The sequence below is a fragment of the Alligator mississippiensis genome, chromosome 2, assembly GCF_030867095.1.
Source record: "Alligator mississippiensis isolate rAllMis1 chromosome 2, rAllMis1, whole genome shotgun sequence".
NCBI classification, from domain to species: Eukaryota; Metazoa; Chordata; order Crocodylia; family Alligatoridae; genus Alligator; species Alligator mississippiensis.
In genome coordinates this window covers 217,872,279-217,899,154 of record NC_081825.1, presented here as the reverse complement: position 1 = coordinate 217,899,154, position 26,876 = coordinate 217,872,279, and the positions used below count along the sequence as shown (strand labels likewise).

Here is a 26,876-nt window from a genome sequence, read left to right as displayed (position 1 = left end):
CCTGGCCCCTCACTAGACCACTACGCCCCTCTCTTAGGCCACAACTCCACCCCTTTTCCCTAGGGCCTGGGGTCTTCCACCCCTTAGGGCTTAGCTGCTCCTGAGCTTAACTGGCCCCACAACTCCACCCTGAAACTCTCAGGGCCCAGGGTCTTACATCCCCTTGGGCTCAGGTGCTGATTATTCAGTGTGCCTGCCTCCCACTCCAGGGTCCAGCACCACATAGTTCTCAGGTGCTTCTCAATAAGCTTATCTGGTCCCCTCTCTCCTGGTAACCCACCCAAAGGCAAGGGCAGGGATTTAGGTGTCCCGACCTGCCTTACACCAGGTATGTTCTCAGTCCTGGTATTTCAGTGGCCTTACCCCGCCACAGGCAGGACCACCAGGCCTCCCTATTCTGGCAGGGTGTAGTTTTAGGTCATCCCTAGGACCATTGAGCCCTCCTCCTTCCCCATAGCCTCACCCTTACCTCCAAGATATTCCTGGAACAGGAGCTCCACCAGGCAATGTTACTCACAGATCCTGCTGAACACAAACTACTCTGCTTTTATAACAGAGCTCTCTAAAATGTCCGCTCTCCCAAAATGGCTACTCTCATCAGCCACCTGGCAGCTCCCTCCTCTAGCCCTTAAAGTGACAGACACCCAAAACGATGTTCTGTCACACACACATAAACTGATACTGCACTGGTTTGCCCCATACGTAGGTAAACACCTAATCCCCAAACAGGTTCACTTTTGCCCTGGAAAAATCAACAATGAGCCAGCTACTTAATCTGGCTTAACATACTGAGGATAGTTTTGAAAGAGGCCAAATCACCAGAGCTGCATTTGTCAACAGCTGCCTATGATACAGTTAACCACTAACAACTCCTCTACAGAGCCGTGGAAATGACAAAATATCTACACCTTACAGAGCTGACACAAGCCCTGCTTGAATACAGATAGGGTTTTTTGTTAAACTGGATGGGAAGCGAAGCAGATTGAGGCAACAGATTAATGGCCTCCCCAAGGAGGCATACTTGCATTAGTGTTATATAACATCTATACAACTGATGAAAAAATTGATTTAGAAACAAAACATTTAATCTGTGGAAACACCCTGTACATAATAGCCCAAAACACTGGCTTGACCAACCTGAAATGAGGAGCCAACCCCTCAGCCATCTGAACCACTGCTCTGGCTCTCAGCTTCTCCACTGCCAAGTGTGCATGCCCTGTATGGGAGAGCTCATATGTGCTAAGCTCCTTGACCCCATTCTGAAAGATGGCTGCTGATGTATCACAGGATGTGTGAAGCCTACGAGCCTAAACAGTGTATACCTGCTGGCTGGCATTGCTCCACCTGACATCAGAAGAACAGTAGCCAGCAGGATAGAATGATCAAGACAAACTGAAGATGTGAGGCACCCACTGTATGACCATTGTGCAGCACAAAAGTGTCTGAAGTCACGCAGCCGCTAACCTCTCGATGCCACACCCAAGGAAACATGACTATAGATGTGGAACAGGAGGCCTGAAGAAAATACCTGACAGCGAACCAATGGTCATTCCAGTGGCTGAGTCCTTACCAAAAGGGGCTGATAAACCATGGGAAAGGTGGCAGTGTTTCAGCTGCCTACGTACCAGTCGGCTGCTCCAAGGAACGAATGAAGAAATGGGGCTATACCATTGGTTCAACCACCTGTGACTGCAACACAGAGCCTCAGACTATGCAACGCCTACTGCAGTGCCTGCTGCTTGAAGGCACATGTACAGTAAACAAACACAAGCATGTATAACAGCATGGTCAAATGTGGTATAGAGACACAAAAAGAAGAAGATGGAAGAAGAGGAAGGTGGAAAACTGTGGCAAGATGCATTATAAAGTTCAATGGCTTGGTATCTAGCTGACAGTAGGCATCAAATGGGAGTCTGTATTGGGTCCAATACTGTTCATTATCTTCATTAATGACTCAGAAAGATGAATATACAGTTAGTAAGTTTGCTGGTAACACCAAACTGGGTGCAGTCACAAACAGTTCAAAGGACAAAATTAGGATCCAGTATTCTAAATTGGGAAAATATTCTAAAATAAACCGGATAAAATTCAGTTAGGACCAGCATAAAGCATGACACTTATGAAGGAACAATCAAATGCATGAGTACAAAATGGCGAACAGTTGGCTAGACTGAAGTGCTAGAGAAATGGATCTGGCGGGGTCTAGTGGACCATAAACTGAATATAAATCAAAGTTACCAAAAAAAAAAAGTATTGTTACCAAAAAAAGAATACTAGCCTACTGTAATGAATTACCATTCAATTCTTAGGAAGTGATTCTACCCCTTCATTGAGCATGGTGAGACCTCACCTGCAGTTCTGTGTCTAGTTTAAAACACCGTTTCAAGAAAATTAAGGACAAATTAGAATCAATAGGAGAGTTACAAAATTTATCTGAACTTTAGAAAACGTGGCAAATAAGGAAAGGTTGGAGAAACAGGGATTATTTCATCTGGAGAAGAGATGACAAAAGGGAGGGATTTAGTAACAGTCTTGTTACTAAGGGGGTTATTGTAAAAAGGATAGCAATCAATATTTTTTCATGTGTTCTCAAGAAACAGGACACAAAGTAATGGTCTTAAATTGCAACAAGGAAGATTTAGGTTAAATATTAGAAAACTTCCTTATTATGATGGTGGTTAAACATTGGAAATATTTATCTCTAAAGATTGTAGAACTCCTATGAATGGAAGTTTTAAGTGCAGGGTAGACAAACATTTGCCTGGGATGGCTTACACATGGATGATCCTGCCTTGAGCTGGGCTTTGAACTAGCTGATCTGAGTTTCCTTCTAGTCTTGTTATTCTATAATTCTTTGTGTGTAGTTAGTGGGCTGGACTGAGTGCATGCATCTAAACAAGATGCTACATTGCCGTAGTGACAAGCTATGGCAATGTAACTTGTCGCTACGGCAACATAGCATCGGCAGGCACTAATTGTGATGCTGCTGAAAATGACCCATGCACCATCATGACTGCACAGTACCACTGAGTACTGAGCAATCATTTAGTCATTAGAACGATGTTAAATAGATATTCTCCAGTCTAAAGTCTGATGGAATGGAGAAGAAACCCATATGCAAAGAGTGTAGATATGGTAGAAAAAAAAAGAAGCAACTAACTTGCAAAGACTGAATCAATTTAGTCTCGGGCTTTTTGACTGTCTTCTTACCTCCTAAGACAGTTTGGCTTTTCTATCAAAGGAAAGAAAAAATAACATGAACATTTAGTACTTGCTTTAGCAAATGACGTGCACAGTGAGTCTTAATTTTAAAGGTAAACGGCTTTTTGTACCTAATATCACAGATACTTTTTTCAAGGACCATTGATTCTCACAAAGACTTATTTTCACGAATCGTTGATTCTTGAAAAATATTGTTTACATTAATCAGCTAAAAGCAAACATACAAATCATTTTTATTTAGAAGTGAAGTGAAATTTAGAGGTAGATTTCATGGATGTGGCCAGTTTTTGCAAAATATCACAGAAATGGACAAAAATATACAGGTATCTGTTTGAGTCAGTTGCTTCTTTTTTCTACCAGATCTACCTTCTTTGCATATGGGTTTCTTCCCCATCCCAGTCAGATTTTAGACTGGAGAATATTTATTTAATATTATTATAATAAGGAGGATATGTATTAGCATTTCCTTGTTTGCTTTACAAGACAATGAAAGTAAATATAGCAGAGCCTGGAATGAATGAATAATAATGTTTTAAAGTAGTGCATTACAGCACAATTACTGGCAAAATATACTACACAGGTTTTTTTATTAAATGTCTTGTGCGTCTCCCCAAAATAAAAGCAAGTCTGTTTGATGGGACAAGTGTCACAGTGTTTAACTACTTCCACCTATTCTTCAGCCAGAAGATCTGTTTGTTTGTGACATAGAAGAACAGGACATTAGTGTGCCTCTACCACACAAGAAACTAAAGAAAAGCCAATGCACCCCTCTTTTTATGAATGCCTACACTTTAAGAGGTAAACAACAAATAAACTCTTTGCCCCTTTTGAAGCTTCTTTTCAGTCTTCTGCCATAGATAAGTGTATTTTGGACTTCTTTGGAAACCCAGTAGTTTAATAAAATAATTGCATTGTTTTAGTAACCCCAAGACATAGGGAAATATGAGTAGATAAATCAGGGAGAAGGTTTACTTGGAAAACTGGCCCACTGACATCCTAAAGCTAACATAACTGTTCCATAGTTTCATAGTTGGTAGGGTCGGAAGGGACCTGAGCAGATCATCAAGTCCGACCCTCTGCCATGGCAGGAAAGAATGCTGGGGTCAAACGACCCTGGCTAGGTGATGATCTAGCCTCCTTTTGAAGACCCCCAGGGTAGGAGCGAGCACCACTTCTCTCAGAAGTTGGTTCCAGATCCTAGCCGCCCTGACTGTGAAGTAGTGCCTCCTGATATCTAGCCTGAATCTACTCTCAGTCAACTTATGGCCCTTATTCCTTGTTACTCCCGGTAGTGCTCAGGGGAACAGGGACTCTCCCATTGCCTGATGGTCCCCCTTGGCCAGTTTATAGACAGCCACCAGATCCCCTCTCAGCCTTTTATTGTGGATGCTGAGCATGTTCAGGTCCCGTAGCCTCCCCTCGTAGGGCCTGCCTTGCTGTCCCCTGATCATGCGAGTGGCTCTCCTCTGGACCCTCTCGATACTGGCCACATCCCTCCTGAAGTGCAGCGCCCAGAACTGGACACAGTACTCCAACTGCGGCCTGACCAGTGTTGCATAGAGGGGGAGGATCACCTCCTTGGACCTGCTCGTGATACATCTGTGTATACATGACAAGGTAAGGTTAGCCTTACTGACCACATCCTCACATTGGCAGCCAATGTTCATCTTGGAATCAGTGATGACTCCAAGATCCTTTTCTGCCTCTCTGCTGATGAGAAGGGAGTTCCCCAGCCTGTAGGTGTGCTGCTGGTTCTTTCTCCCTAGGTGCAGCACCTTGCACTTGTCAGTATTGATTCCCATCCTATTCTCATCCACCCACCCCTGTATCCTGTCCAGATCTAGTTGCAGCTTGTCCCTCTCCTCTAGCGTGCCCACTTCTCCACACATCTTAGTGTCATCCACGAATTTGAACAAGGTCTTTTTCACCCCCTCGTCCAAGTCACTGATGAAGATATTGAACAGTGCAGGCCCCAGGGACCAAGCCGTGGGAAACCCCACTGCCCACATCACTCCAGGTCAAAAATGACCCATCCACCACTACTCTCTGGGTGTGGCCCTCCAGCCAATTTGCAACCCATCTGACTGTGTAGGCATCAACACTGCAGTCACCTAATTTTTTAATTAGAATGGGGTGAGAGACAGTGTCAGAGGCCTTCCTAAAGTCCAGAAAAACTACGTCCACCACGACGTCTGCGTCCAAGGATTTTGTGACGTGGTCGTAGAAGGCACCAGGTTGGTTTGGCAGGACCTGCCTCTAATGAACCCATGTTGGTTGCCCCTAAGCATAATCTCCCCTGCTGGTCCCTCGCAGATGTGCTCCTGGATAATTTTCTCAAAGAGCTTCCCCAGGACTGAGGTAAGACTAATGGGCCTATAATTTCCTGGGTCCTCCTTCCTCCCTTTTTTGAAAATGGAGACCACATTGGCCCTTTTCCAGTCCTCTGGCACCTCGCCAGAGCACCATGAATGCTCATTAAGCTGTGCCAGGGGTCCCACACTGACCTCTGCTAATTCCCTCAGCATTCCAGGGTGGAGATTGTCAGGACCTGCTGATTTGAACATTTCTAGTCCCACCAGAAGTTCCCTGACTAGGTCCTCACTGACTCTGGGCCTGGCTGCGCCTCCCCTGGGTCTGTCAAGGATCCCGATGGGGGGGATGACCAGGTCCCTGCTCAGAAAAATGGAGGCAAAGAAATTGTTAAAGAGGAAGTAATTCCACTAATTACTTCCTTTTATCATATCTTTCGCTTCTCTATATATCTGAATATTTATCCTTTGCAAGGAAGTTTCCCCAACAGAAATAAATTGAATATATGAAAATAAGCTTCTTAATATACAGTAGAGAGCCATAGTGTAGCATGAATTATAGAAAAATGTGTTTATTCTTCTCCCTCTAGGAGCAAATGCTGTAATCCATACTCATTCCAAAGCTGCTGTTATGGCCACTCTTCTCTATCCAGGAAGTGAGTTTAAAATCACCCATCAGGAGATGATAAAAGGAATCAAGAAATGCAGTTCAGAAGGCTATTACAGGTACATTCCCATTATAAAATTGGGTTCATGTTATTTGTTCTTTCCTCTGATAGAAAAGCCAAACTGTCTTAGAGGCTAAGTACAGACAGTCAGAAAGCCCAAGGCTGAATTGATTCAGTCTTTGCAGGTTAGTCTTTGCAGGTTAGTTCATAAGCAAATGAACAGACATTCACTTGTGATTCAGAAAATGCAGCCACATGCCTGTAGTGACGCAAGCCAGAAGCCAGGCAGCACTGGAGCACAGCTCTCTGGCACATAGCCAGCATGGGCTTTGTGTTTGCTTCCTCCTCCTGCTGCCCCCAAGGTCTCTGGGATTTACTGTCCAGACTTACAGCAGTAGGACTCTGCAAGGTGGCTTGTCTCTTACTCTTCCTGCTTCCAAGTACCTCTGGGATATGTAGTCCACAGTCACAGCCAGCATTAAACAGGGCAGGGCAGCTCCATACTCAGGGGAAGGGAAGTTTAACCTTTGTCCTTGGTCCTAGACCCCAGCAGTGGTTTGCCTGGGGGTGCCAGTGAGCCAGCCCTCACTGCTCCTGCTAGGGAGTAGAGAGGTGGGGCCAGCAGACAGCACAGCCCAGCCCAGCCCAGGGCTGCAAAATGCTGGAATGCTGGGCAAGGGCTGATTTAACTTGAACCAGGAATGGGTCAGGGACAGAAGTTTCATAAACTGGTTTGACCTAAATCAGTTAAGTCTGATGCTACATTCAACCAGGTTTATCTTAAACCAGTTTCAGCCATTTTGAAACTGGTGTATGTACACTGAACTTCTGTTCTGTTACAGGTTTAAAACAATTTCTGATCACTTAAACCCATTTATGTGTAACTTCTGTCATTAGCCTAGATGACAAATAATGAAATTTGTGCATTTAATCTCATTATTCATTACAGTTCCTGCCCCTAGAGGGAGAAGAATAAACACATTTCTCTAATTCCTGCTACACCATGCTTACTCGTGCATTTAAGTAAGCAATATTTGTAATTTGTTTAAAGGAACATTCATTAGTTCTGTGACTGTTGAGGGGATGGGTGGCAACACTCAACATGCATATCATGGACCAAAGCCCAAATAAATAAGAGGAAATAGATAACTGCCTAGAAGAGAATGTTTTCTGATGTAAAAATAAGTAAATAAAAGCTCTCCTATTACTAATTTGAGTGACGTTTATGGCAATGAATACAATGAGGCTGGCTGTTTAACTACAGGTTAGGTGTGGTGCTAAAACAGTTGGTTTATTAATATTGTTTCAAGGGTGATCCTGAACCTGATTAAAATAAATTATTCAAAAAGAGTTGGCTGAATCTGATCTAGCCATCATTTTACTCTCAACATTAAAATTATATATATGTTATCTCTCATCCAAGGATCTCAAGGAACTTTGTAGACTTAAAGGTGTATAAACATCCTTGGGAAACAGGTATCTTGTGTACACCCATTTCAGAGAGCAAGGCATAGAGGAGTGTTTTGTGACATGTCCATGCCAGTGAGCCAGTGGTAGAGCATGAACGAGAACCTAGAAGATCTGGCCCCTTGTCATCTGTCCTAGCTACTAACCTTCTCTAGTTTTACTATCCAGAGTAGGCAGTCTCCCAAACACTGCTTCGTTTGTTACTTGCAGAATGCTTTGAGATGCTGTAGGCCATGCTTTAATTTGCCACTGTGACCCCTAACAGCAACCTATGCTCTGCTGCCATTTGTAACCACTTTGGCTACATATATTCTCAAAGCATAGAGAAAAACCACAGACCCACAGAACTGACCACAAAGTGTCTCTTCCCTTCATCTCCCTCACTTATGGCCTGAGCTGGAGAGATCCTTGGACTATTCTAGCCCCAGACACTTTCTTTCAGCAGCACCATTCCTTCATAAGTTGATTTGCTTCTCCCTATCCCCTCTCTCTTTCTCCTTCCCATTTTGGGATCTTTTTTAAACCTCCAGGATGGGGCCTTGCCTTCATCAGCAGGTCCTCTCATCTGGCCATTCCTAGAACAGAACTTACAGCTCCCTGGTTCTCTTCTCCAAGTCCATAAAGGGACAAGCCCCAGTGTTAGCATACCTTCCATATTAAAGGATCAAATTTCCTCTTGCTCCAGGAATAAACATTAGGGGTGTGCAAAGTGGACCATATTTGATTTGGACTTGGCCTGCTTCGGGGGACAGTGGTTCGATTAATCGATCCGGATCACTGTCCCGATTCGATTTGACTGAATCCGAATCTAAAGATTCAGTGCTGATTCAGAGAATCAGCGATTTGGCTATAGATTCATAAATTCATAGATATAGGGTCGAAAGGGACCTTGCAGATCTAATCCAACCCCCTACCCTGGGCAGGAGAGAAAACTGGGCTCAAATGACCCCAGCTAGGTAATCGTCAATCCTCCTCTTAAAGGCCCCCAAGGTAGGAGCCAGCACTATTTCCCTTGGAAGTTGTTTCCAGATCCTAGCCGCCCTGACTGGAAAGTAGTGCCTCCTGATATCTAGCCTGAATCTACTCTCTAACAACTTATGACCATTATTCCTTGTTACTCCGGGAGGCACTCGGGGGGAGGGGGGGGAAAGGTCTCCCCATTCCCTGCTGGTCCCCCCTAATAAGTTTATAGACGGCCACCAGATCTCCTCAGCCTTCTCTTGTGAAGGCTGAACAGGTTAAGGTCCCGTAGCCTCTCCTCATAGAATCTGCCCTGCTGTCCCTGGATCATGCGAATGGCCCTCCTTTGGACCCTCTCAATGATGTCCACATCCCTCCTGAAGTGCGGCGCCCAGAACTGGACGCAGTACTCCAACTGCGGCCTGACCAGTGTCACATAGAGGGGGAGGACCACCTCCTTGGCCCTGCTTGTGATGCATCTGTTGATGCACGACAAGGTGCAGTTAGCCCTACTGACCGTGTCCTAGCATTGGCGGCCCATGTTCATCTTGGAATCAATAATGACTCCAAGATCTCTTTCTGCCACTGTGCTTTCAAGAAGAGAGTTCCCCAGCCTATAGGTATGCTGCTGGTTCTTAGTGCCCAAGTGCAGCACCCTGCACTTGTCAGTATTGAATCCCATCCTATTCTCATTTGCCCACCCCTGTAACCTGTCCAGGCCCAGCTGTATCCTGTTCCTCCCTTCTAGCATGCCCACCTCACCCCAAATCTTGGTGTCGTCCACGAATTTAAACAGGGTGCTTTTCACCCCCTCGTCAAAGTCGCTAATAAAGAAATTGAACGGTGCGGGCCCAAGGACCAAGCCCTGGGGGACCCCACTGCTCACATCCCTCCAGGTCAAATATGACCCATCCACCACCACTTTCTGGGTGCAGCCCCTCAGCCAGTTTGCTATCCATCTGACTGTGTAGGCATCAATGCCACTGTTGCCTAGTTTTTAATGAGAATGGGGTGGAAGACAGTGTCAAAGGCCTTCCTGAAGTCCAGAAAGACTACATCCACCGCGACACCTGCATCCAATGATTTTGTGACCTGATCGTAGAAGGCAATCAGTTTGATCTGACAGGACCTGCCCGTAATGAAACCATGCTGGTTGTCCCTGAGCATCATTCCCGCTGCTTGCCCTTCACAGATGTGCTCCTTGATAATCTTCTCAAAGAGCTTCCCCAGGATCGAAGTAAGACTAACGGGCCTGTAGTTGCCCGGGTCCTCCCTCCTCTCTTTTTTGTAGGTGGGGACCACATTGGCCCTCTTCTAGTCGTCCGGCACCTGGCCAAAGCACCATGAGTGCTCGTAATGCCATGCCAGGGGCCCCGCAATAACCCCTGCCAATTCCCTCAACATCCTGGGGTGGAGAACATCTGGACCTGCTGATCTGAACATGTCCAGCCCCTCCAGAAGTTCTGTAACTCAGTCCTCCCTGACCCTAGACCTGGCGGAGTCTCGCCTGTGTCCGTCCTGAATCTCAGTGGGGGAGTCCCGGTCCCTGCACAAAAAAATGGAGGCAAAGAAATTGTTAAAAATGTCTGCTTTTTACTCTGGTGCAACCACCAGATTGCCTAGCGTATCCTGCAGGGGCCCCACATTACCCGGTGCCTTCTTCATACTCCCTATGTATTTAAAAAAGGACTTTTTATTGTCCTTGATCCTTGATGCTAGCCCTAGTTCCATATCTGCCTTAGCTTTCCTAACAGCCCTCCTACAGACCCAAGCGATGGAGGTATACTCCTCTTTGGTGTTAGCCTCTCCCTTCCACTGGGTGTACGCCTCCTTTTTAGCAGTCAGGCATTCCTGAATGCCCTTGGTGAACCATGGGGGCTTTTGAGCACTCTTGCCCACTTTGATTCTCATTGGGATTGTCACCCCTTGGGCTCTGAGTATTGTCTTCTTAAGGAACGACCACTCATCTTGGGCACCCAGCTCCCCTACTCTCCAGGAACCCAGTGCCTCTCCTACCAATCTCCTCAACTCATTGAAGTTGGCCCTCTTGAAGTCAAGGGCTACTGCCTTGCTTCAGGCCCTTGACACCCTGCGCTACATGGTGAATTGCAGCAAGCCATGATCACTGTCGCTCAGGTGGTCAAGAACCTGGAGTCCCCTCACCAGGTCATTGCTTGTGGCCAGGACCAGGTCCAGCAGGGCATTTCCCCTGGTGGGACAGTGCACCTCCTGGGTTAAGTGGAGGTCCTATATCTTGACAAGGAACCTCCATGAGCAGTCAGTCCTGGCTGACTGCTCCTCCTAGCAGATATCCAGGTATTTTAGAGCACCTTTGACAACTACATCCCTTGCCTTAAGTGCCTCCTCAAGCTGACCCAAGAATTCGCAGTCTAGCTCTTCCCCTTGGTTGGGAGGTCTGTAGTAGACCCCCACTGTTAAGTCCCTTTCCCCACAACCCCCCTGTACTCTGACCCAGAGCACTTCAGCCTGCCCCTCCTCAGACCCCATCCTGCTAGTTAAGGATGTGTATTGCTCATCCTCAGCTAGCTTTAGCTTTATCTATAGACACAGCTTTAAATGTTTTTCTACATACCTCAAGGTACCAGGCACGGAATGCGAACACTGAGATGGTGGGGTGGATGGAGCATCCCACAGGAGCACGGGGGCGGGGTGTGTGCTCGGCGGCAGACCCGGAAGCGGACCAGACGTACTTCCAATCCACTTCCAGGTCTGCCGCTGAGCGCACGGGGAACACACACACCCCCTGCACCTTCCTTGGCTCGACAATCAGCCACAGGGGACCCTGGGTGCCCCCGCAGACCCATGAGGCACCAGTTGCAGACCTGGAAGCGGACTGGAAGTGCTTCTAGTCCACTTCCAGGTCCGCCGCTGAGCACACTGGGGACCCTCCCATGCTCCTGTGGGATTCTCCATCCACCCCACCATCTCAGCATTCACGAGCCACCTGGTACCTTGAGGTATGCAGAAAAAAACATTTAAAGCTGTGCCTATGTCTGAATCATTGAATCTCTCCAAATCGAGTCAGAGGGTTTTGATTCAATTTGAAGAGATTAAAGGGTCTCCTGATTCAGTTCAGAGATTCAGCTGCCGAATTGGGCCGAATCTCCACTGAATCGAATCAGCAACCGAAAGCTTTGTACAACCCTAATAAACACTTAACATAGAATGCAGTCATTTTTACTGTCAGCATTATTTCATGTCTGTGATTTTTAAAAAGATTCTAGCTTCTCCCCATAAAATACATTTATGATCTTAATAATGAATCCTAGATTTGAACTGGGAATTTATTAAACTCATTTAAACATGTTTCTGACAATATTAATTGAGATGCAAACATTGCTAAATGTCCTGGTTCCTCTTCATTGCAAACTATTGTGCAGGTTTCACTGACTACCACACAGCGTCTTGTTTATAGAGCTGTAGAGTTCTCAAACTGTGGAAATATTGATCAAGTCTGACCCACAGTAGAGAAGCATCTTTAATTCTTCAAACATTTTTTTTTCTTTTCAGCTATATTGTTCAACAGGATTCTGTTTAGGTTTCCAGAGATTTTTTTGGACCAACTAAACCTAAATATTTTTTTATATTTATCTGCACCTGAAGTGGCTGCTTCATGTCAGTCTTAATTGGATGGTTCTTCAAGTTTCTACATAATGCAAAATTGGAGAATTTGCTAATACAGGTTGAGACAGACCAACAGTTGCTAGGTGACCCATATAAAACCTATGTGTTAGATCATTTGCTGCATTGGGAGCTGTGCAGATGATGTATAGCTTAACTCACAGGATGAGAGTGAAAATTGATGTTGTTGAGGATTTGGGAACATCCTTAATTAAGGAAGAACCTCTTTGATAAGAAAAAGACAATGGCTCTTCGAGGTAGAAAAAACCTCTAACATCCAGGTCCGTGCAAGAACTGAGAACACTTCAAAATACACAGGGGTTTTTATTTCAACAGTGCCCTTTTTCTGTTAGGTATGATGATATGCTAGTTGTCCCCATCATTGAAAATACACCAGAAGAGAAAGATCTGAAAGAACGAATGGCACGTGCAATGGAGAAATACCCAGACTCCTGTGCTGTATTGGTCAGGCGTCATGGAGTTTATGTATGGGGAGAAACTTGGGAAAAAGCCAAAACAATGTGAGTATTCTTTTCTGTTGCCATTGTAGACCTAAAATATCAATTGATATTTCCTTCCCAGAGGAATCAGAGCCTCTGCAACTCAAGGTGAAATCCTACCCCCATAGAAGTATTACTAATGGAGCCATGATTTCCCCTTTGGACTCTTCCTCTTTCATAACTGTTTCCGCTGACAAGGTTCCCATCATGTGGAAAAATTCCTTTTAGCACCTACGCGCACCCACACCGACCACCTTCACTTTTGGAGAAGGTCTCCAGATTGCTTTCATGGTCTCTTTGTAATGCCTCTGTTTACAGAGCCACACGTACCTAACAATGGGTGTTTTAAATAACAAATTTCCCCTTCAGTGAGAATCCGGCTCTCCATCTCTCAATGGAAAGCCATGCTTCACAAATGTGAGGTGCCACGCAGGCTGTGTTGCACCCCCCTTTCCCTGCCTGCCCCAACCATGAAAACTTCAATGTTGTGAAGGACTAAATATTGATAATGAAAGACAAGCAATCATAGGAGTGTACTGCATGACCACCATGCTCTTAGTGTTCAGCTTATAGAAGAAAATGTTTTGTTTTGTTTTGTTTTTAAATTTGCAGCTTCTTAAGACTCAGTCCTAATTTGTAATTTCTCTGTTCTTTTTTTTTTTATATATAAGGTGTGAATGCTACGATTACTTGTTCGATATTGCAGTGCAGATGAAGCAGCATGGACTAGACCCAGCAAAACTTCCAACAGAAGAAAATGGGATCATATAAACCACCACAACACAATACTATAACAAACCATATATATATATATATATATATATATATATGCAGAAAACAATGTGAAAAAAAGTTAGAACTGAATACGGAATCGTGAAACATGCTGTGCACATCAGATCCATGCCACCCCACCTTATCTAATACAGTTGTGTTATGTCTTTTAAAGCTGAAGAGTAATAAGTGTTACCAAAAACAACAAGTGGAGGAAACCCCAGTCATACAAACTGAGCCAGTAAGCTTTATGCCTATTTCAGGATGAGGGTGCTCTGGTTTCCCTCCCTCTTTTTTTTTAGGGCTTTATAAGTTAAATTAGTGGAAATTAATACCTTTTGATTATTGGTTTTGAATGTGTAAATGATGATGATTTTTGCAGTGTGGCAAGTTTGTGAGGCATATTTTTTCCAGTGTGCTGCAAATAAGTATTGATAATATTTTAATTTAGTTTTTATGAATTATTTTTAATTACTTTTGTTTCACTTACTAAACTGGATGCTGGTTTGATCGAGCAACTTCTTTTTTGAAAAGTAATAAAAAGGTAGTAAAAATAACGAGAAAATCTTTGGGAATCAGTCTCGTATCTTTAAGAAAGTACAAACTGGCAAAAGGAGCTAGGTATCCCATTTGGTGAAGTATTAACATGTCTCTTTTTTCCTGATTTGCTTCTAGATTTTTTTTAAGTGTTTGTTGGATCTCAATTTCTGCAAAATTAATAGTTCGTGGTGATTCTGTTAATAATTGTCTATGATCATTCAAGTTGAAAATGGTAAGCACTGACAGGATCTCCAGCATTGGATTAATTAATTAAGTTTTATACTTAAAAATTAAACACAAAATTCAAAAACCATGTACAACCCCTAATGTACATTACTTTTATGGTGTGATTAACATGTAAATCATACCGTAAATAGTAATAATGCCACATGGTCAGCCATTTATGTTCCCAGTACTGATGCCAAAACCTGCCTGTTAGGCGGGCAGTTTGCAAGGTTCCCTGGGGACAGGGGAGTCCCTTGGCTTCCCACAACCTGGCATTTTAAAAAGCCTTGTCCTGCAGCTCTTGCTTGGACAACTAGCCCAGTTGCAGGGAGCCTCTCAGCTACCCCCTCCAGAAACCTTGCTAACATAATTGGTTTCCATTCAAATAAAGGCATGATTGGGATCAATCCCTGATCCCAAAAATCACACATCCTGCTATGCAGTTATTTGAACCTCTGCCAGTACTAGCATTAGTTGGCTTGGTAATTCAGTTGGATGTAATATTTTTTAATAGGACATGTAACATGTTTTTAAAATTCTGTCTCAACTATTATTTTCTTCAGAAATGTGAGAAAGTTCACATCATTCTGTATTTTGTTTTCTAAATGAATTCCAGTAACATGATGGTCTGTATTCCATCTCATTTTTACTTAAGGAGAGTTCATTTCACAGTAAGATCTTCTTTAAACCCATAGCTGGATAACTGTTTATGACCCATTTGGATCCATGACTAAACAGGTTTAATGAAATCTCATGATTCATTATGTAAAACAGTGCCACCAAAGTCAGAAATAATGTTATTCATTGAAGAACAGCATCACGTAACAATGCATTCATGTATCTTCTTTTAATATATAAGAGAATGGCCACTGCTGAAAACATTATTAGTTTTGTTGAGCTAATGGTCTGTTTAAGTATAGTACATGTATTTCTGTGAACACGATGATAAAACAAAATTTTATTTTATTTTATGAAAACAAAATATTGAATCTCCTGTACATTGTGTGCGCCATATTGTTGGTAGAACAGACCTAATTCAGTAGTTCTGTCAGATCAACTTAGACATAAATTGATGGTCTTTTGCATCTTTGGGACATTATCATGAATTGGTTCCTTGTACTGGATTTGCAGACCATGGGGCATGAAATTTAAGCAAATTTATGCAAGGGATGGCTCATTGTTGGCAATTTACCCAATATGCATTTAGGGGGATAAAATGCTGTTCTGTCCTTCAAAGCAGCCAAGTCCTCAGCAAGAAGTAATTAATAGTTCTTCCTCTCATATTTTTGTATTTTCTCGAAGCCCAGCTTTCCTGAAAGAGTATAACGTGGTTATATCACTTCTGTTACAACAAAATTCAGTGAATAAAAGCTTCTGCTTTATCTTTTTATTTCTTAAATTATGCAACTAACCAAATTTGGCTGATTTTCCTTACATTATATAGGGGGAAAAAAAGAAGTCACTAGTAACTGGATTCTGTTGAGATGCATTGTCCATAAGCTCATTGTCACTGGGGTTGTGCACATGCCCCGTATTTTCTGATCTGAGATTATTTGCCTTAGCAATATCTATAGAGTCTGCCATAGCTCCTGTGCTAAGGAGTTTATTGTCAGTTTACAATTCCTGCTCTTCAAATTTCCTCTTACCTGTAGAAGGTGTTTAAGGAAGAGAAAAAGGAGGGCAGAAGGTGTTCATCCATACGGACAATGCATCTCAACAGACACTAGTGATTTACCAAACCTAGGATGTGCTTGGTGCTTAGATTGATAGCATAATGCTTGGGAACAACATGTATCAAGTTCCAGGTGACTGTTTTACAAAGATCAATTTTGCAGATATGACATGGGCAGGCTATGGAAGTACTTTGAGTTGATAAGACTTTGCCTTTAGATGCAAGAGGCTATACACATCCAGCAACTGCGCTGTCAGGCACTAGGCCTACAGTTGAAAGCATACTGTCAGGTGGACTTGGTAGCTGGCAGGTGCTTTCTGTCTGTGGAACTGTTGTTGTTTCTTGATCAATTTAGAAGAATAGTACATTCCCCTTTACTTGCCTTCTGTGGTGCAAAATTTGCTAGTTCTGTCATTTCAACTGAAATCCTTGTCTTCAGTTCTGAGCTCATACTCAGTTTCTAATGTTCTCAATTTAAATGATTTATTTTTTAAACAAAAACCTCCTGATCAGAGAATAGCTGAAAAAAGAAAACAGTGCAAGGTTCTGATCGAACTTATTCTATTAGGCATACATCTCTGTTCTGCAGTATATCTTGAGTGCTCTAGTACCTAACTCAGACTTGTCCTTCAGTGGTTTCCTCCCTTTATTCACGCTGCTTTACCCATTTTAAGCACCAGTTGAAGTCATATTTATACATAATCAAACTGGTTGGTTTAGATGGAATTTGTCCTGTGTGAGTATGTAGATCTGTGACATTGTTACTATGTCACAGACATATGCACTGTGGCTTTCCTCCTTTCAGTGTGTTCTCCCAAGAGTAGATCCTTTGGGTTGATTTTTTTTCTCACATCACTATTCAAAGCCAAATGTGTTATCTCTGACCTACCAGCAGAGCTAATGTCCTCTGCATTCTGTTGGCTACTTTTTACCCCATTCTAGCTATGTTTCTCAGTATCAGAAATTTCTTCTTTGTTGAAAAAGATTTGCACCTGCAGATAAAGCAGACGATTATAAGTTGAAACAAAGACTGTGTACAAGTATGTACTTGTATATCCCTTCAAATGTGTGTGACTGGGCACTCATATGCTCTAACCATGCATATTCTAGGGCTAATTAATATATGTAAAGTTTCAAGGTCTTTGAATCAAAGACATGAAAGGTATTCAGCAGTTTGTGTTTTCCTTAGTGCTCTTTTCCCGAAGGCACGTTATAACCAGGAGATTAGTTTTTTGATGTGTCAGTCCAGAGGGGGGGGTGGGGTCTATCCTTGTCTGATTGCCACCTACTGAGGGTGACCCTAGGTGCCTCCTCTAAACTACCATATCTCTACAAAAGTGAATTCCTGTGATTATTCAATTAGTACAATCACAGTAAAACAATTATGTCATTACACAGTATTGATGTTTAAGTACAAAAAGGTTTCCCTGTTTTTTTAATGCTACAGTTGCCCTGCACTGATAGACTGGAATAGAAGGTATGAGGAAAAGCAATTTCTTGCCATATTTGGTCCTTCTAGGTTATCTTAATTACAAATAATATCTAAACTGATTTGGCCCTTGTTTGCCAGAAGTGTAGAGATTACTTTTAAAATATCTTACCAGTAAAAAATGTCTGCAGAGGTATTTGTTAATCTCTTCGTAATTCAAGCCTTTCTTTCCAAACAAATTTTGTTACTCTACGTGTTCTCTCTGTGCTCTAAAATACAGCTGAGAGATTTTCTTCAGTAACCTGTAAAAGGTGACAGTCCCAATAGAACAGTGGTTATCAACTTTTTCTCCACTGGTCTCTCACTTATTCAGAATCCTACTTGCATTTAGTAATGCAGGATTGGTCAAATATGTTTCTCTGATACCTGTTGAGAATCTGTGCAATTAAAAAAAAATAACTTCATAAACTTTGTGTATTTACTACTGGTTCCTAAGCCCCTCAAGAAGTACAGGCTTTTCCTTCAGTAATTACTATGAGTAAAATGTTCAAAAGCACATAAGTGTGTTATATATGCCCTTGTAGTAGCGCTACAGAAAAATTGGTATACAGGTATGCACTTCATGTGACGGGACAAAAATGGCACATGCAGAAACACTACAAAAGTGTTCTTGTTTGAAACAGGAGCTTCTCTATAGTGCTGTGTTTTGTAGTTCCACATGTAACATCTGAACTACTGTAGCACTAAGGGACAGGCCTCCTGCTCTCCCAATATCCCATAGTGCTTTTGCTCTTCCCACCTTCTAAAGTAGGAGTGAGCAATTATTACGACTGGAGGGCCACTTACTAAGTTTTGGTGAGCTGTTGAAGGCTGCATACATAAAATCTTCCAGAAGATTTCATTTTAACAAATTATAGATAAAAAATATATATACTAATGTCAAACATCTACTATGACATATTTTAATTTTATTTCTAAAAATAATTTTTGTACTGATTTATGTTTTTGAGTACTGTATATAGAGGTGGTTGCATAATACCTCAAAATAAAGTATTACTCTTGTATATTGTGTGGTGGGGGTTGGGGTGGAGGTGGGGGGCAGGATATGTGGGTATGTGTGGGGAGATGGGCGTGCACATGTGGGAGGAGGGGGACTGCCCATGTATTAGGTCCCAGGAGCCAGCCGGGGATGGAAGGAGGAAGGGCAGGGGGCACATGCAGCAGAACAATACAGGTGTGGTGCGCCCCACCCCACCACCCATCATCCAGCATGTGGCTGCCCTGCAGTGCTCCATATGTGGGGCCAAGCCCTGCCTGTTCCTGCCTGAAGCAGTCCATGCCATGCTTCCCAGTGGGGCTGCTATTGGTGCAGCTGCAGCCTCCCAGGTACTGCTCAGCTGCCCTCACCTCCAGTGGCTTCTCCTCCTCCTGACCCTACTGGACTGCTCTGAGTGGCAGGGAAGCTGCAGCTGAGCAGTTCTTGCTCCAGTACATGAGTTTTCAACTCCCAGCTGCCTTCTACCCACTCTGCTCACCCAGCACAATGAGCAGCCACTTAAGGGTGGACAAGTGGGTGGAAGAAGACCTGGAGCTGGAGACCCACAGACTGGGGCAAGAGCCACCCAGCTGCAGCTTCTCCCCCACCTGGCTGGGCATCTGCTGTCCAGTGTGCAGCTTCCCTGCACTGCCTGCTGTCCAGGTGGGCAGGAGCATGGTGCAGGCTTTCCTGGGTAAGAACAGGTAGGAGGGGAAAGGGAAGGGAGAGAAAGCAGCTTGCTTTTTGACAACCTGCTGGGTAGCAGAGCTGAAACCCAGCCAGGACTATGGGCTGAAGCAGTGGTAGGGGCAAGGATCACTGCTTTCTCTGGCAACAGCAGTGGTAGTGAGCTGTCAGAGTGTGTTGCCTTGAAGGGCAGGGGCGCAGAGGAGGATGTTTGCTGCCTTGGGTGGCAGGGGAGGATGTTTGTCCACAGTGAGGAACGGGAGGCTGTCAATGATTGGGCTCACTGACCAACTCCCTTAGGGATAGAGGAGCAAAGGAATAGTCTCATATTTCCCCTTGGCTGGGGAGTATGCCTTTGTGGCAACATCATAGTGCTACAACCAGGGGGGTTGTGAATGCCCCTCATAGGGCTATGCTTTTGCAGCACTACAAATGCACATCTCTCCATGGCCTTAGACTCCTAGGTTACACTTTCAAAAATTACATTAGGTATTTGGAGTAAGTTTGCATTGTTCGGCACTGCCAGGGGGTAAATAGGAACCCTTCCAAATACATCCCTTCCATACAGTCCTACTCACATAAACCAAACCCAGAAATTCAGCAAAGCCTCTCCAGAGGGTATCCCTGTGTGGTCTCTCATGAATAGGGACCTACCAAAATCATGATTTCACAGATTTCACAAAATCCGTCATTGCCCACGAAATCAGGCAATGTCTGCAAAATCTGGGTGCAGAGGGTGGAAACTTACTGAAAAGAAAATGCCGGCTCCCCAGAGGGAGCCAGCCGTCCTCGGGGCACTGCAGCAGCCCACCAGGGCAAGGAAGGGAGGAGCAGGATCTGCCCACTCAAGCTGTCAGGAAGATGGCTGCTGCCCCTGCCCCTCACTGCTAATTGGCTGTGAGGGCTGCCATGTGGCCCCACCCCTCAGCCAATCATCAGTGAGGGGCAGGGCTAAATAACAGGCAGCTCGCAGACACTTAGCAGTGACGGACAGGGCCACCAGGTCCCTTTAGCCAATCAGAGGTTGGGGGGGCTGCCATGCTCCGCCCACAAAACACCCTATGTTCTGCCCACGAAATTCAACTACCCTAAATTACATAGGTCCCTGCTCATGAATCAGCTTGAAAGCAGGCATAAGGGATGACACCAGACTGGCTGCATTTATGCAGTTGACAAATGTGAGAGTAAGGTGCACTTAAGAGCAAGTGCCCTTGGCAGTTCTGGGGACATTGTGTAAATGTCCCCTTTGAAGTCTAAATCACTTTTGGAAATGATATTTAGACTCCAAAGCCAATTAGACACTGGAAAATGTTTCCTAATATCTACATGTACAATTTTTCCTAAAGGCAGAAGGTGTTTGATGAATATCATAGTTCCAAGTGATTTTATGACCCTGCTATCACCAGGTAGCACTATGTAAAACATATCAACCTACACATTTCCAGTGAATCATCCAAAATACTAATTGCTTTAAGTATCAATCCAGGTGCTTCTTCATACAAATTAAATTTCCCAACAAATGGACTAGTAGCTTATCAGGAAGGAAAGGAGTTTGCAACATACAAGATCTTTTAATATTAAAGCACACCTTTAAACTATATTAGTTTCATAATTACTGTAATTACTGTGACTCTCTTCTGTTGTGCGAAGTAATTTTGCATTCATGTCTGTTAACTCTTAGATCTTTCATAAAAAGTATTAAACCCTGAAAGGACAGATGGAGTAATACAGGATAGTTGGTAATGGCACTGAGAGCTTTTCATAGAAATCTTTATCTATCTGCTTTGTGTGGCCTGATGTTAAATGAGTTGTTTTGTTTCTTTCCAAAGGAAAAGATGTTCACATCACAGAAATCAGTACTGCTTGTAGCAATCTTTGACATTAGCCTATTACATTAGCACATAGGTACTGGCTCCACACTGAGGTACACTGGATTTAGTAAAGAGGGAGAACTGTATGGGGAAGCACATAAGCAACCAAAAATGAGTCCATTGCTGTTCATCAAGCTTTTTGTAAACTGATAGGTGCTGTGAGTTTGTTCTATATGCTGGGAATGGTTGGGTTTTGTGCCACTGTTCTATCATTTTCCCACTACTAGAGGCCACAACTGGATTTTCACACCCTGAGAAAATAGTGTGATTTGATCATAGAAAAAGGGATTGTCTTGTCAACCAAACTGCCTTGCTTAAATTAAATGGTTTGCCTTTCAAGAATGTGTTAATGACAGACATCTGTGCATAATTCAGTTCCATCCACGTTGTTACACTGAAATACTGCAACTTACTTTTAACTCTTACTTAGCCAAATTGTTGAAGAAAGGTACCAAATCCAGACCTTATGTAAGTGGGCAAATCAAAATAAGTATCCGTTGTACTGCTTAAGGCCTCCATTAGACAGGCTTGAAGAGAGCAAGAAGTTATGTTAGATATGTGTCACCTGCATTGTGCAGGAAGATGGGTGTGAAGACCTGGTTTTCAATGTCCAAGGCAAAGTATCAGATGAAGCAGAGATGCATCATGCAAGCACAGTCATCTGAACTGTGCTGGACTTCTGCAAAAAACAAACAATCTACAATGAAAGTAACTGTGTTTTTGGTGAAAACTATGATTTCCACTAAAATGAATCTTTCAGTAAGCTTGGGCTGAATTTAAAGCCATTTTTGCTAGTGTTTGTTAGTATTGGTAATATTTCTTAAAGCCTCAGCTCTTGGATTATTATTCTTGGACAATCTGTATTTTTAACTACATTTGTGGACATCATGGTTTCAGAGAAAAGTTGAAAATTGACCTGTGTTTATCTAGTTCACTTCATAAACAAGAAGGAAAAAAATTTTTTTTCATCAGTCAATCTTATTATATTGGGAGGGGGGACATTGAGATTGGCGATGCTGTTTCAAATACCCCTGAGCAGTCCCTTTTAAGGTGAACTATATTGAAACTTACAAAGGATTCTGAAACCAGAAAAAACTCAGTAACTTCAGCTCTCCTTTTCTCAGAGATTTTGGGCTTGCTCAAAACAAAAACTAAGACTAAACTGTGAATCAAATTAAGATTTTTTTATACATCTCCCTTGCCAGAGTCTTTCATATTTGTCAGAACACAATCAGAAAGAACAGACTGGACTGGATGATATAAAATACCAACCAATGAAATGTTAAAAATTTGCAGGATGCAAAATAATGATGAATGGCAGTATTCAGAGCGGTTATACAGAAATTACAAAGAGCCATTGTGTTTCTTAACTCTTAAGAGATCATGCTACTGTACAAGCAAGTTTCTCCCATGTGCAACAGATAAAATCAGAGTTTAATCATCAGAAACCAGTTGAACAAGAACTTACTTAAACTGTTATGGCATAAGATTTCTAAATGGGCCTCAGACTAGCTACAGTTTCTGCTAATGACAACATTCCTATTACAAATGGAATAAGAGAAGTGGTAGGGCAGAAAGCAGAGGTTTTCATATTTACAGAGAGTAGTGGAGGTCTAGGTTCTATGGTTGATTGTCTCAAGCATTTGCCAACCATGTGACTTTAGGCAGCTGATATTTGGTGGGAATTTCAAAAGAGCCCAGGGTGCCTAAATCCTGTTGAAATGTAAGGAGAGTTAGATGCTTAAGTTTATTCGATTCTTCTGAAACTCCTAGCTTTTATTTCAATGTGCATCAATTGTATAAAGCAAGGATTTAGAATGGTGCTCATTGGCAGGTTCCATGCTGACATCAAATGTTAAATAGTAATTTAACAAGCAAAATCCTTCACAAAATTCTTAATTGTGTAATAATAGAGATTGCCCCCTACAAATATACCTGGCACAGAACCACAGAAAAAAAAGATTGAGAAAATGACCTCTATTTTTCCACCCCCAAAACATCTTAGTACCACAATCTTTACAATTTTAAAACTTCTTCCCAAGGAATGTCAGTGTTCCACAAGCTGCACCTCCAAACAAACCAGATTACTCCCTTTCCCAGATTCATAGTCTGCAAATTGTACAGTCCAATTACACTATAATATGTCAATCGACCATTTCGTACATACAACACGCAGAAACTCTATCCCTGCAATAAATGTATCTGTGTGTACATGTCCCAAAACTATGCTGCCTCAAGTGGCTGTGCTCTTGTATTTATTTTTTCAATAGGGGTTTTCTTTTCTGTCTTCTCAGCTTCATCCTGTTCCTCTGCTAGATCTTTTACACACAATCTCCTGAACTAAATGTAAAATTAGGACTGTGTTCATCAGGCAACATAACTCCCTTCTTCTCTATTACATATCAGATTATGTTCTTTTATTTGAATGGTTGTAAAATATCAGGCAGATGGCAAGGTAGATTTGCACCTTATAGACTGTATAAATTATGTGTATACCATAAACCAAGTCTGGGCAATTATTGGGTCCCAGACACCACATAGGGAGTTTTGACGAGTTGTCATGGGCCAGGTCAGCACCTCCACTCCTGCTGCAACAACTCACTAAAACTCCCTGTGTGGGATGGGGCCGCGGGCAGGTGGAGAACAGTGTTTGGGAGCCAGACAGGCAGCTGAAGCCAGGATCACAGAGTGGGGTTGCGGAGTGACCTGTACCCTGTGGCAGGGTGTGGTGGGCATGTGGGGGGCACGTGCGCATGTGTGTGGTATGGGGGCTGCCTGGGAACTAGGTCCCAGGAGCCGGCCAGTGGTGAGGGGAGGGAAGAGCGAGCAGAGGGCGCATGCAGCAGAACTCGCCCAGTCAGTGCAGTTCACAGCTGCCCCTGAGGTGCTTGGCATGGGGCTGAGGCCAGGAAGCTTCCCCTGGGGCAACCCATACCATGCTTCATTTTGTGCCCACCAAACCAGCCCCAGCCGTTGCATGCAGCTTCTGGTGGGGCTACTCCAGGTACAGCTGCAGCTGCCTGGGTGCTGGTATACCCCCCTCACCTCCAATGGCAGCTCCTTCTTCTCTTGCTGTGCCATTCCAGGTGGGGAGAATGCTCCAGCACACAGGGCTCTGGCTCCAGCTCTCCCAGCTGCCTTCCACCCACTTGGCCACCTGCACCAGGTGAAAAGAGTGGGTGAAAGGCAGCCCGGACCTAGAGCCAGAGCCCTTCATGCTGGGGCAAGAGCCGCCCAGCTGAAGCTTCCTCTCGGCCTGGAGCAGGGCAGCAGGACAGAAGCCACTGCTGGAGGCACAGGGAGCAAAGCAGCACCCAGGCAGCTCCAGCCACACTGGGAGCAGCCCCGCCAGAAGCGATGTCAAGGGCTGAGCCAATGCACACGGGCTGAAGCACAGAGCAGGGTTGGACTTGGCCCCATACAGAGTGCCACAGGGACAGCTGCAGGCTGGAGCCAATCAACTGGCAGGTGCCCCCATGAGCCAGATCTGGCCCCCAGGCCATGTTTTGCCCACCCCTGGCAATAAGCTTTTGTGAGCCTGAGCTCATTTCAATAGATTCTGTGAAAGCACATGCACAGAGCAGTGTATCAAATAGAGCGATTTGAATGCAAAAGACAGGGAGGGGGGGAAAGGGGAGCAGTGCTTGGAGAGGCAAACAAGTGATAAACTCACAAGGACAAAGGGGTCCCTAGCTTAGCACAAAAGCTAATTGAGGTAATGAGATAAGAATCCATAGTCCCTGTTTAGATCATCCTTAATACAATCCAGTCTGTGAATGATTTCTTGTTCTACAATTTTGCATTCAAGTTCATTTTTAAAGTTTTGTTATCAAAGAACAGCTACTCTGAGGTCAGTGATCCCTCCCTCCCTCCTTTCCCTATCTATGTAGGTGGAAATCTGCCTTGCCTCTGCTTGACTTCAGACTAACATGGCTAAACTGCCTTTCCAAAATTGCAGCCTTTTAAAGGTTAAAGTGCCTTTTGTACTTCCAATGCATCATCCAAGGTTTTGGAAAGAAAAAGGTTTTAGTTGTATGAGCATGTGTGCAGGTATGTGCAGGTATGAGACTAATATCCTGTTACTACCTTTAAACATATTTGCATAGAGACTGGGGAAATTTAGGGAAAATCCATAAGATTATTTGATGCCAAGCCAAGTTCAAAATGTAATTTATCTGAATGTATGAACGTTTCTTATTGGTTACTGCTTCTATTTCAAGTCAACCAGCCTTCTATTTGGCAAGAAAAGTATCTAAAATCCTCCTGAATAAGTCACCCTCTACAGTTTTTATAAGGATTATTTTAAGTTTAACCTTGCATAGGAAGAAGAGCAACAATTCCACTCCCTTGTGTTCATAGGCAACCAGTTACCCAAAGATTTTTCACAACTGCCTCTTCAGACCATACCAGCCTCTTCAAATCCCCACTCATAGCTGCATGTTGCAAAACCAGAAATGCAAAAAACACCCTACAACGTGCTGTAACAAAAAGCAAGCAAACTGAGGAACTGCAATGACAGGGGAGTCATTGGTTAATATATGGTCAGAGGATCCAAGAAAAAAGACTATACCCCATGCTACAGAGGAAGGCAAAATACCTTCATAGTCCTTGCTGATTTGCGAGGAGGAAACATTCCTATATAAAATTGTTCATAGCTAGTTTATAGTAATTTGATGTTGTGCCAAGGTTGTTTTTCAGGTAAAAGCTCTTCTCTTTCCCCAGTAGTCACCTCACAAATGTATTTGTGGAGCATAATCATATCCCCTCTCAATCTCCATGTTGTTAACTAAGCAAGCCCAGGCTCTTTTAATCTTCTTTCATAAGGAAATATCTCCTTTCATAAGGAAATATCTCCATTTCCTTACACCTCTTAGTGGCCCTTATTTGTACTGTTCCAGTTTATGTTATTCTTTTTTTGATCAGCTATTTAGAACTGCACAGTATCCTCAATGGAGCTGTACCTGTGCCTTATATATTGGTACAGGAGTAGACAAAATACAGCCCGCGGTCCACATAGGGATTTCGTCCGCCCCACAGCAGGTCCCTGGGTCCTGCCTGACCCAGGTGCCATCGGGCCCATGGCACATTCTGCTGCCCCTGGGTGCGCAGCAGGCCTGGGAGGCTCCACGGCTAGATTCCATTTCCTGACAATCCTGCAAGCAGTCCTAGCTGCCAATGGTCCAGGCCCCATGGAGACCAGGCAAGACTCACAGGCAGGGCCTGAGGCCCAGGCTGAGCACACAGCCCTGACCCTGGCCCCAGCCCTAGCCCCAGCCCTGGCTCACCCAATGCGGGGGTGGGGGAGGGGATTGGGGTCCCTGCAACACTTGCTCCAGACCCGCCTGTCCTGGCCATGATAAGCAGCTGCAGCAGCAACTGGGCAGAAGCTGCTGCTGGGCACCAGGAAAAAGGGGGACCTAGAGGTGGCCATGACTGAGGCCACCTCCTCCTAGCTGCCTACCTGGAGGCAGCACTGGTGGCAGCGGGGAGGAGAGCCCCAGTGAGGGCTCTGGGAAGCTGCAGTGGGAAGCCCTGGCAGCAGTGAGGGGGAAGAGGCTGTGGTCCCACCTTTTCCTGGTGTCCAGCAGCAGCTTCTGCCTGGATGCCACCACCACCACATCCACACCTGGGCCTCCACCACCAAAGCTGGGCAGCAACTCCAGCCCCTCCTCAGGGTGAAGGACAGCCCAAATGCAGCGCTGGTGGTGGTCCTGCTGAAGCTGCTGCCCACCCACACCCATGCCAGCTCCCTGCTCACCCACAGCCCCATCCCACATAGGGAGGTTTGGTGAGCTGCCGGGGGGTGGGGGCATAAGCAGGGGTGCTGGCCTAGCCCATGACAACTCCCCAAAACTTCCATGGGCCCAAATAATTGTC

At 44.1% G+C, this 26,876-nt stretch overlaps 1 protein-coding gene across 1 annotated transcript in view; it reads left to right on the top strand.

Annotated features, from left to right (window-relative positions):
• APIP (APAF1 interacting protein) overlaps positions 1 to 18,469 on the top strand; it is a 40,659-nt gene extending 22,190 nt beyond the window's left edge. Inside the window, exons 4-7 of the mRNA XM_006257994.4 lie at positions 3,903 to 4,020; positions 6,122 to 6,257; positions 12,622 to 12,789; positions 13,440 to 18,469. Coding sequence (XP_006258056.1) covers positions 3,903 to 4,020; positions 6,122 to 6,257; positions 12,622 to 12,789; positions 13,440 to 13,539 — 522 coding nt within the window. The 3' untranslated portion in view covers positions 13,540 to 18,469. The remainder of the gene's footprint in view (positions 1 to 3,902; positions 4,021 to 6,121; positions 6,258 to 12,621; positions 12,790 to 13,439) is intronic.
• Positions 18,470 to 26,876: the final 8,407 nt, after the last annotated feature.